The 11,719-nt window shown below is 42.8% G+C and overlaps 1 protein-coding gene across 1 annotated transcript in view; it reads left to right on the top strand.

Moving 5' to 3' along the window:
• Positions 1 to 11,639: 11,639 nt before the first annotated feature.
• CFAP58 (cilia and flagella associated protein 58) overlaps positions 11,640 to 11,719 on the top strand; it is a 111,430-nt gene continuing 111,350 nt past the window's right edge. The window contains exon 1 of the mRNA XM_060286002.1: positions 11,640 to 11,711. Within this exon, the coding sequence (XP_060141985.1) occupies positions 11,640 to 11,711 (72 nt within the window). The remainder of the gene's footprint in view (positions 11,712 to 11,719) is intronic.

Genomic DNA, 11,719 nt, shown 5'->3' with positions numbered 1-11,719 from the left:
AAATCAACAATTGAAAGAAAGAAAGGGGGATAGCTAGGTGTGAGACAGGAAGAAGGAACTCAAAGACAAATAGGGGTATTTGACATGAATATAAACACAAATGGCTGAGGACTGGGGTTGGTACCAACTCAAGCCCTGTATTCTAGAAAAGCAGAGATCTGAACTTGAGACCCCTGCCTAAAGCCGACACCCTGGGAAGGATCTTAGGAGTGCCACAGCAAGGGAGTCTGTGGTTTGTCTGGGGGCTCTGAATGAATTAAAAAATGTGTGCTGTAGGAACCGGAACCACTAGTCTGCCTCTGTCATGCTTAGGTGTGAGGTCCCAATCTATATTACCCATCCTGAAGTCAAGAAAGAATATAAAAGCTGGTTCCAAAGTGAGGAATCCCCTCAGTCCTGTCAGAAGTAGATGCAAAGCACAGTTGTTTTTTCTGATCTCTAACAGATAAAACAAATTCCATTGGAGATGAGTTTATAATAAGAATTAAAAACCCAACTAGGCAATGAACCACATGCGGGACTGGATCAGTAATAAACAGGAGATTAGCCCCTTAAGAACTTGAGGCAGTAGAACAATTTGAAAAAGACTGTAAAATAGTTACCTTCAACATAATTACAGAGACAGAATGATAGAACATAGCACTATGAAAAAATAGGCAAATTTGAAAAAGTACGAATACAATATGTAGAAATAAAAAGTTTAGTGATTTACATTTAAAAAACCCTCAATGGGTGGAATTCTTTTTTTTCTTAAGTCAGTAGTAATATATCAGTCAAAAATACAGTAAAAATAACTCATTAAAAAGGGGAAAATAAAGTAACACACTAATCTCATTTATGAATACAGTTTTCGCAATCCTAAATAAAATATTGACACAGAATCTCAGTAGCACATCAGAAGAATATTACATCACAAATAGATCAAAAAAGAAAAACTGAGATATCATCACCATAGATTAGAGCTATTAGAAAAAATTCATCATACAAATATAGATCAACACTTCTGTAGTATGATCAAAGTGAAGAGTGAAATTCAGTTCCAAAGCCAATATCATGCTCAATAGGAAAATACTAGAAGGCTTCATGTTAAAATTAGTGCAAGATAAGAATGTCCTCTTTTACCCCCACCCCCCTTCTTTTCAGATTTATCAATCAGGAATGTGTTAGGTTGCAAGGAATAGAATACCTGACTATAATTTTATGTGTGTCTAAGCCTACAAGAAATTAAACAAATAGGACTTTATTTTCCTCCGAGGAGAAGTCTATATATAGGCTGCTTTAGTTCAATGCCTTCATAGTTTCAGGGCTGGTCAAAGGTTATGCACATTTACTCTTTTGCTATTTATGGCAAAATTGTCCTCCAGAGAAGTTTCACCAATTTAGACTCTCATAAGTGCATGAGAATGTTTATTTCCCCACATCCTTTTCTGCATTGGCTATTTCCTAACTTTAATTAGTTTGCTTCTTTTATAGGTGAAAAAAGATATCTCAATGTCTTGATGTGCATTTCTTTAATTATCAATACAAATGAGGCTGAACAGAACATTATTACTGACGATTTTTATTTATTTGTAAATAATCAGTAATAACTTCACCTATTTTTCTGTTGGCTTCTTGTGTATGTGTGTGTGTGTGTGAAAGTAAATGGAATTTTTTTTCATGATCTTTGGTGCTAGACGTGACTTCAAATTCCACAGTGAAAGGTGACTTGTGACCAACGCCGGACCAACTGCGGGACAGCCTCACACTGTACTTCACAGCCAGGAATGTTGGAAACAAAAAAACCAAACAAACATGGGGACAGATTTTCTGCTCACCCCAGCTGTGGTTATCCCAGTATATGGAATAAAATACATGGCAATGGGAGAGACAGGAAGCCAATGCTGGTCATGAAGGGTCTGATGGATGGAAAAAAAGAGCATTTTCCTTAATTTGGTCAATCCCTCACCATCCTGAATTCACCTTTGCATGCAATTTAGAGAGATAATAACAAGTTGGCTTATGGGGTTTTTTCTTTGGAACAGGCTGCTTTGCTGAGACCTCAAAGGTGTCCATTTTACAGGATGGATGATTTGCATTTGGCTATTTCTTTCCTCCAGGTTTGTGTAGGGAAACCACCTCCCACCCCTTCTTGGAATGTTGGTGCCAGCAGGGCCTTTGGAGACTTTTTACCAACAAAAATGAAACCCACAGAAGTTAGGTCACATACTCAAGTTCACATTATTGGTTAGTGACAGCATAATAATAGCTAAAACCTGTACTACGTGTTAGGTATTGCTCTAAGCGCTTTACATATAACAATTTGTTTAATTCTCATAATAACCCCATGTAATAGGATCATTAGCATTCCCATTTAACAGGTAAAGAAACTGAGGCCCAGAGAGGTGAAGTAACTTGCCCAAGGTCACACAGCTAATAAGCGGCAGAGTCAGGATTTGAACCAGGAACTTTGGCTCCAGAATCTTGCCTTCAACTACTATGCTATGTTGAAGTAAATCCCCTTCAAATGTACAAATACATTGAATTTCCCCAACAATGAGATTATAATAGTTAGAACATTTTTCAAACTTTTTTGAAAATACGTTCTACCCCAGAACCCAATATACTCTCACATACCAGTACATTGTAAGTGAAAGACAGTTTCCTTAGAAACAATCCTTATGCTTACTACATGTGATAGACCTTGGCGTATTCCCTCTTCTTTTTCTCTTTGCATCTCTTATCCTTTTTTGAAAACAAAACGCAGGCCACAACTTACTCATGAGTCATGATCCACAATTTGAAAAATATTCTTCTTTAAACTACTCTTCTAGTTCACATCTCTGTTATGAACGCTGTTAGTGGTTTGTACTTGCTAAGTTTCCATCCACACACACTACTTGGAGAGTGGGAAAGACTGTTAGATAATTCCTATCAAGCTTATTTCTGTTCAGGAGGTATTCATTTCTCTCCTTGTACTTAATGTCTAATGATGGTACACAGGGGGCTTTAAGACAAATCACTATGCCATTACCTTAGGAAAATCTTCATTCCTTCATTTGTTCATTCACTCATTCATTCATTCAATATATGAGCACCTACTATATGCCAGGCATTGTGCTAAATCAGGAGTTGGCAACTCTGGCTGGCAGGCCAACTCCAGAGCGCCACCTGTTTCTGTAAATAAGGTTTCCTTGGATCACAACCAAGCCCATTCATTTATGTGGCTGCTTTGTGCTTATGGCAGAGTCAAATAGCTGCTACAGAGACTGTGTGGCCTGTGAAGCCCAAAATGTCTCTTAATCTGGTCCTTTATAGAAATAGTTTGCATATTACGGTGCTAGATTCTAAAATACAATGGTATTTTAGGCTGGTCTCTACCATCCTGGATGTTTGAATTGTCCCGTTTATCTTAAACTGGGTTTCAAGCTTGTTTGGCGGGCTTGGAGGGGGAGGCTTCGAGGCTTTTTGCCTCCTTTGCATTGCCTCAGAGAACACCTGTTCACAGTAGATGCTCAGCAGACATTTTTTTCTTATTGAAAATAACAAATTATAACAAAAATAACTTTTTTGTTTTTCGGTAGACCTGGCAGCAGATATGGAAATAAAGCAACCTATCTACAGGGTAGAAAAGAGTTTATTCCTTTAAGATAGCAAAGAGTTTCACTTTACAGATGCTTATCTTCGCTATTATGAGAAGCAAATCGTAATTTTTATTGAGTACCTACTGTGCACGCAACCCTGTGGGTAAAAAAAAAAAGACTTGGTTCTTTGGCACTTGCATCAAAGATGGAAAGAGAAATGAGATACATGCATTTTATAGTAATACTTAATACTTCTGTTTGAGGACCTAGTGTATACTTGGAGATGATTTCATTTAACTACCTTAGAATCTTAAATGTTTGTGTTCCAACAGCTTTTAGCTAGTCACTAATCAATCCCAAGAGTAATTGCTGTGTGCCTGAGTGCATAAACTAATTGTATTTTTCCTTCCTTCCTCCCTCCCTCTCTTCCTTCCTTCCTTCTTTCTTTCCATTTTCCTTCCTCCCTTCCTTTACCAAACTTCCTGTTTTGAGTGTCTCTTATGGTTCAGCACCATAGATGTATTAAAGAAAAGAGTGGTCTTTCCAGTCTGGTGGGGGAGACATAGAAATAAACACATGATTATAACACAGCGCATTGGTAGAGGGATGCTCAGATTGTCTAGTAATACAGAGAAGGTGTGCCAAACAGGGGAAGACTTCCTGGAGGAGGTGACATTGAGTTGAGTCTTAAAAAAGCTCACTGGACAAAGGAGATATAGGATATTCCAGACAAGGCACCAGCATATGTAAAGACTAGAGGTATTTGACAATATGGTGTTTTCAGCAAATAGAACTCAATAGAAACAAGAGCATTGGCCCATCCATCGAAAGGATTTGTGCTTTGATTTTTTGTGTGTGTGTGCCTACAATTCCCTCTCTTAACGTGACTATTAAAAATTCTATTTATTCACTTATTTACTTCTTCACTCATTTATTTAGTCAATTTATTTATTTGTTTGTTTGTTTATTTGTAGTAGGAACAGGTTGTGTGGATCTATTCAGTCTTTTTAACCAAGCTAACCGGTTAGTTGGTTGGTTTGTAGGACATCAGACTGCAACCTTGGCCTGGCCTCTTGGGCAAGAAGCACCCACTGAATAAGCTAGCCTATCCAGTCATACCCAGAAGGAATCTGACCAACGGGGAGAGGTGCAGTTGCTGTTAAGCCAATAAAATTCAAGGCAGTTAAGATGACTGGGTTGTGACACTGTCTCCTTGTAGCAAGATCGATCGCCTGCAGTGGCAGATTGCCCGCTGCTTCCACCTCATGCCTGACCTTTCAATCTGCCTAATAAATCTGCCCGAGCTTTGTTGCCTCCTCTGGTATCAAGAGGGGAGTTTGTATGGAGACCCTTTGGGAATCGATGTCAAACGCTCAGCAAATGTTCTGCTAAGTTAGGTCTGCAGCAGGCTGGAAAAGGAGCAGATTAAAGGAATAAAATATGGCCCAAACAGTTTTGGAGAGCACTAGGCAGCTGGGACTTTGTTCTGTCATTTAAGGTGAGCGTGGGGTCGGCTGATGAATGATAACAATTTTCTGCAGCACGTGGTCTTTTAATCTTCCCAACAGCCTGTAGGAGAAGTGTTAGCTATGATGACTGGAGCAGTTTTTCCCATGTTGTTTTGGGGTCCCAAATGCAGTGTTTAGATTTCATGGATACTAAATCCAATGATATCACAATGCCTATGCAAACAGGACCTGTGTTTGTCTTATTTTGTCTTTGGGTTTTTTTTTTTTTTGCGGGGTGGGCGTGGGGGGGATAAAGAGTGCAAACTTGCTGCTTAAACAAATACGGTGAATTTGTTAGGAGGATGCAAAATATCTGGCAGAACCCAAGAGAGCAGGTGTTACTGGACCCGCTCAGGGACTGCAACCAGGATGTGAAGAGGCATCAACAACCAAGGGAGCCCCTCCCCCAACCCTCCCTTCCTCTCTTGAGCCTGTGGATTCCCCTCCTTGTTCATTTATTCGACTCCCCCCAAATTCCTTCTAGAACCTCTCTGATCCATTAGAGGCATAGGTTTCTTTTAGGGCACAGTTGTTTTGCATTGCAGGCTGGAATTTCCATGTAGAGCCGCATGTCAGCGTTTCTGCTTTTCTGGAGTTTCACTTCACAGCCTCACTGGATGCTGTTGAAGAGGGGAGCACTGTGTACAGAAAATGCTGTTTTTATTACTGAGTCACAGCACATAGCTTATAAGTCCTAAGGAAGCTAAAAAAGAGGCACTTATATCCAGGTTTAAACCAGGAGCTTTGCATATGTATTACAGATCATGATCATATATTAAAGTTATCTGGCAGGACGAATGGGTGTGTCCTTGGCTCTCCCTGGTCCTTGAGTTTGTAGTTACTTCTCTGTCATTCTTCCAAAGGCTCCACCATTCACCCAGACCCTCATATCAACACGTGTCCACCGGTCCCTGATAGGGACCCCACCCTCCCTGTAGCAGGATTTTTGCATTCTTGCCTTGGTATCTGCCCAGTGCTGTTTCCCACACTTGAGATTCCTTCTCTTTTCTTCCATGTATCTAACTCATATATCATTTAAGGTCAAGTTCAAGACCCTCGTCTACCATGTACCTTTCCCTTCTAATACCATCCTTCACAGGTCTTCCTTATTTCAGAACTCATTCAGTAGCCACTCACTTAATAGTTATGTACTGTAGAGGAGTGATGGCCGTTTGTATTAGTTTGCTGGGGCTGCCATAATAAAGAACCATAGACTGAGTAGCTTAAACAACAGACCTTTATTTGCTTACAGCTCTGGAGGCTGGACATCCCAGAGCAAGGTGTCAGAGGGTTTGGTTTCTCCTCTCCGCTTGGCTTGCAGATGGCCTTCTTCTCCCTGTGTCTTTCATCTGTGTGCCCACATCTCTGGTATCTCTTTGTGTGTCCAAATTTCCTTTTCTTATAAGAACAGGAGTCAGATTTGGATTGGGGCCAACCCTAATGGCCTCATTTGTACTTACTTACCTCTTTAAAGGCCTTATTTCCAAATACAGTCACATTCTGAGGTACTGAGGGTTTGGGCTTCAACATAAGAATTTTAGGAGGACCCAGTTCAGCCTGTAACACCAGTGGAGACAGGGCTGAACTAGAGAAAAAGTGATCCTTGTTCTCTTGTTGTTTGGCAGCCTGGTAGAAAAGATGAAACTGAGCAGGATGCAACGGGGCCCTCCTGGGTACAAAAGCCTTTCCTGTCTCCTGTTTCTTATTTGTAGGAAAAAGGCTTCAGCCTCCTAGACCTTCCCTGAGTTCCAAAGGGCAGATTCAAACAGTTCCTAAGTAGGGGATGGAGGGAATGCAGAAACAAAGAAGAAACAATAATGTATATCCCAACAAAGGATGTACATACAATGTGTCTCCGAGTTCTTCTATATGAACTAGGGCCTCCACCCAGGCAGAGGCTGGTAACTTCTGGCTGAACGTAAGCAGGAGGAACCCAGACTGGTTGGAACCTGAAGGCTGATGACTGAGATTCCAGGAACACCACCTTTGTTACCTCACCACCAACCAATCAGAAGATGGTCACACCCTGTAGCCCACACCCCAAATTTTGCCTATACTTTTCCTCCCCCCCCCCCCCCACGGCCCCATTCCGGCTTTTTGAGCATAAGCTGGCGGTTCTCTTTGCTGGACCCTTGCAATAAACCTTTCTCTACTCCAAACTCCGACGTTTCAGTTTGTTTGGCTTCACTGTGCATCGGGCACACAAACTTGGGTTCGACAACAAGGACAGATATGAAACCACCATTTCCGTGAATACATAATTAATTACCATGTGGGATGATCCAAGAAGCAGAATTCGTGGTACTTGAAAAGGTAGTCTGGTGTTGGGGGCAGGTCAGGAAGGTCCCCTGAGAAAGTGAGATCTGAAGGGTGGATGGATGGGAGTTAGTCAGGTGAAGAGGGAGGGTCGAGTATTCCAGACAGAGAGATCAGCCTTTGTGAATGCCAAGCAGCAGGGAAGAACATGACATATACAAGGAATTGAAAGAAGCCATTGTGGCAAGGAGTGAGTGGTGGGAGAAGGCACCAGAAAGCTAACGGGGCCAGATTACACAAGATACTATGTGTTAACATCCTCATTTCAGTGCTCAGGCATCCTGCCTCGGACTGTTTAAAATGTGTTTGTGTGTGGAGGAGGGGTGGCAAGTATCTTTTGCTTCTCTTTATGATCCTTTAGTGGGGAGAGCCTTTTGACTCTGATGCCAAAAGCTCAGCTCCTCTGTACCACCAGCGCAGAATCAAATCTTGGAGACAGAGTTTTGGGTGAAGTAGAAAAGGAGAGCTATATTACTTTGCCAGGCAAGGGGAGACACAGCGGGTTCCTGCCTCGAAAAACTATATGTCCCAACCCAGGAGGATTTGATGAGGAGTTTTATGACAATACTTCCCAAGGGTGGGGTTGCTGACAACATTAGGGTGTGTGCAGGGTCTCAGATGGTCGGGTCTCCTAATCTTGATGAGCGTTTTTGGTCCCTTTAATCTTGCCACAGGTGGTTTCCTGGCTGCTCCTCCCTTGATTAGCAACTGTTCAAATCTGCCCTTTGGAACACAGGGAAGGTCATGGAGGCTAGAGTCTTGCCTACTAGAAATGGGGGACAAAAAGGCCTCCATGCCCGGGAGCCCCACAGGGCCCCGATCGGTTTCAAATCCTTTATAGTCTCCACAGCGTGCAGGAGAGGGCTGGGCATATAGTAGGTGCTCAGTAAATAAATTAAGTGGGTGTAATGAGAAATGAGATAGAAGCACTCTTATTTGTCGAAATAGGGGCTGACCCAATCTGGAGAGTGTTTCTCCCAAAGGCTCTAGAAGGTGAGGACTTTTGGTAGTATGATGCCACCTAGTGCTCCTTTTTATTAGAACAACAAAGGGGAGCAGGGTGATGGGCAGTCTTCTTCCATAATCTAGGAAACTGGAAATGAAGCATTTTCTTGCATCAGCATAAACTAATTTGTCCAGGCGCCCATCGTCTCATTCACTCATCCAGCCTTGTTGATGTCCACATGCATCTCTTTCCTGTGAGTCGAACATGTCACGTTCCTTTCTACCTCCAATGGTTCCCTGATTTCCCATGTTCCGTCTTTCTGTCCCCACATCATAAGTAATACTCTCAGGAATCAGAGTCTAGATTCCCTGAGCCACCCGTAGTGCTTGCTGTCAAGAGGGCCTGTTGTAAATAATACTATCACATCATGTTAGAATTAATTGTAGATTTTCCTTTCTCTCTTTTCCCCAAAGCCAGATTGTGAATGCAAAGGGGAGTGACTCTGCTTTAGTCACCTTTGTGGTTCCTGTGGCCAACCTTGTGCCTGCTAAAGTGTTTTCCGGACTGAACTGCTGTCACCCTGGCAGTCATCCACTTGTGAAACGTCCCTTAGGAAATGGGGAGACACATAGCCCCACAATTGACACCAGGAGAAGATATGCGTGGCCAGGGCCCTCTAGGTCTTTCTTTATGGCCACGTACCTTCAGGAGTGTTATGGAGTCTCTCTGGATCATGGTGGTCCCACAAGCTGGTCCCGGTGTATAATCAAATTTTCTGTAAACACACAGAGCAGCCTGAGTCGTGTTTCCTGCTCCATCTTCGCCTCGTTTCTATTAGCTTGGCTTAAAGTTTGGTTCAACCTGCTTCTCCAGCTTCATCTGCCATCTCTTTCACCATTTTCCTGCACATTATGCCTCAGTCATATTTTTATTCTGTTTGTCCCAGATATACAGTCTCTGTTCATGAATGAGATATTGTACAAATGTTAATTTTCCCCAAATTAATTCATAAATGCAATGAAGTTCCAATTAATATTTCTCATGAGGAACCTGGAAAACATCCTGAAAATTATATGGGATAATAAAGATTTATGAAGAGCCAATGCAATTTTGACAGCGCAGGGATGAGAGTTCTGCCCTTTAACCATGATGACTGGCTACAAAACCATAGTAATAAAACCCTGTGGAACTGGCACAGGACTAAACCAGAGAGCTCGCAACAGATCCATTTATATTTGGGAACAGAGATGTTGAAAAATGGGCTCACTCCATTGAGAAAAATAAAATTGGATCCTTATCTCACACCACATACAAAGGTGAACTCCAGAAGGATTACAGAACCAAATGTGAAAATGTACAATTATTAAGCTAACAGAAGAAAATGATAGAGAATACCTTTATGACCTTGGGGTTGAGAGGAACTTAATAAATTATACTAAAAAAGCATAAAAAGATGAAGGGCTATAAAATTAAAGATTATCGTTCTACAAAGGACATCACAAGCAACGTGTCCAGTCTTTGAAAGCAGATTAATATCTAGACTTTACAAAGACCTTTTGCAAACCAAACAGAAAAAGACAATAGAGAAATAGACAAAGGCTATAAATAGACAATTCACAGAAGGGGACCCCAAGTGTCTTATGAATGTATGAAGAAATGCTCAATTTCACTCATAGTCAGAGAAATGCAAATTAAAACAAAAATGTGTCGACAGGACTTCCATGATACCGACAGAAATTTAAAAATTGGCTAATCAGATGAGTCAGTATTTGTAGGGCACTGAGAACAGTATCTGGCACTTAGTAAACACTACCTGACTGTTTATGAATACATAAACTACCACATGCTGGCAAGGATGGGAGCTGGGGACAGAAACCCTTATACTACATGCTGGAGCATGGTGTAGTGCAGCAGTTCTGGTGTGCCATCTGGCAGTACTTGGTGAAGTCAAGTACCCAGGGCTTCCACCAGGCTACTAGGTAACTTTATGCCATGGGAAAATACCGTCCACCACAGTGTGAATTTGAAGAATGCATACCCTCTGGATGGTCACAGCCTGTAGGTTCATGGCTTGACTAAGGGACAAAGCTTTTGTGGGAACGAAAGGACATGTCTTCCTCCAGCAGGGCACATGACGTGGGCAAGGGGGTAGGGTCTGTTTTTCTGCCCCCACTGGCCCTCTGGCTGGATGTCATTGTGCAGGACAAGTTGAATTTGATGGCCCTGTGCATCCCCTATGGTTTTAACAATTTCACTCATAGGCATATATTTCAGAGGAGTTTGTACACAGGCCCATGAAGGACCACTGCCAAGGATGACCATGGCTGCATTGTTTGTGGTATTGGAGAGGTGGAGTCAGCCTTGGTATCCAGCACTTGGAGGCTGGAAGTAAAAGGTGTGGATATTCCACACGGAAAGCTATGCAGCAATAATTAGCTGGGATTACAACTGAAACAGGGGTAGAGCCTTAAAAAGAATGTTGAGTGAAAACAGTAGAAAACAAGATGATCCCTGAAGTCCAATACCATTATTACAATTTTAAAAAATGCATTTATGGAAAACGCTATATATTTTTCAAAAATATATATCCAAGCACAGTAGCATGAATTCCTATGGGGGCTGAGGATGAAGCATGGGAGTAGGGGTGAGGAAAATGAGAAAAAAGAATACCAGAGAGGCATCTTTAAAGAGTTTAATTACTCCAACTCTGCACCTGAAGTCTAAACGGGGTGGAGGAGGAGGGAGAGGGAGGAGGCAAGGGAGGAGAAAGGGTCTTTAGACATGACCCCCAGATACAGGCAGATTTTCACGATGTGGCTCCACATACGACCTCTGCACCCTATTTCCCTCACCACTAGTGGCTGAACCCTTTGGGGGCAGGGTCTGTGTTTTCTCTACCTTAGTTTTCCTCGTGTCCTGCACACAGTAGCTGCGTCGTAAGGGTTGGAATTGACTCGAACTGGGATTATTTCCTCTTCCCGTGGCCGAGTCACTTTGTGACAGAGGGCAGAGGGAGGCTGCCAGTCTTTCCTTCATCCAGAACCCTCTGATCCACATCTCCTTCTAAGCGTCAGTCCCTGGTACTCCGTTATCTGCTTCCGGGTCGTGCCCTGCCTCTCCTTTCTCGGGTGTTTCTAACTTCTGCGAACACCCTGGGACTCCTCCCAGCGGCCCAGAGGCACCGCCCCTCATCTCCCTGGCCCCACCCTTTACGGGATATTTGCGTGCGACTCTGAGGAACACCGCCCCGGCGCCGGCCTCGGAGGCTCCACCCCTTTCGAACATTCGCTAGGGCCTCCAGAGGGCATGGCGGTTGCTCGGAGACCGGAGGACGCGCCGAGCGGCGGGTTTCCGCCCCCTGCAGGAGATAGAAATAACGTGGCGCC

Source organism: Globicephala melas, chromosome 16, assembly GCF_963455315.2.
Source record: "Globicephala melas chromosome 16, mGloMel1.2, whole genome shotgun sequence".
Taxonomy (NCBI): Eukaryota; Metazoa; Chordata; class Mammalia; order Artiodactyla; family Delphinidae; genus Globicephala; species Globicephala melas.
The sequence above is the reverse complement of the archived record's forward strand: the minus strand, read 5'-3'. Positions and strand labels throughout refer to the sequence as shown.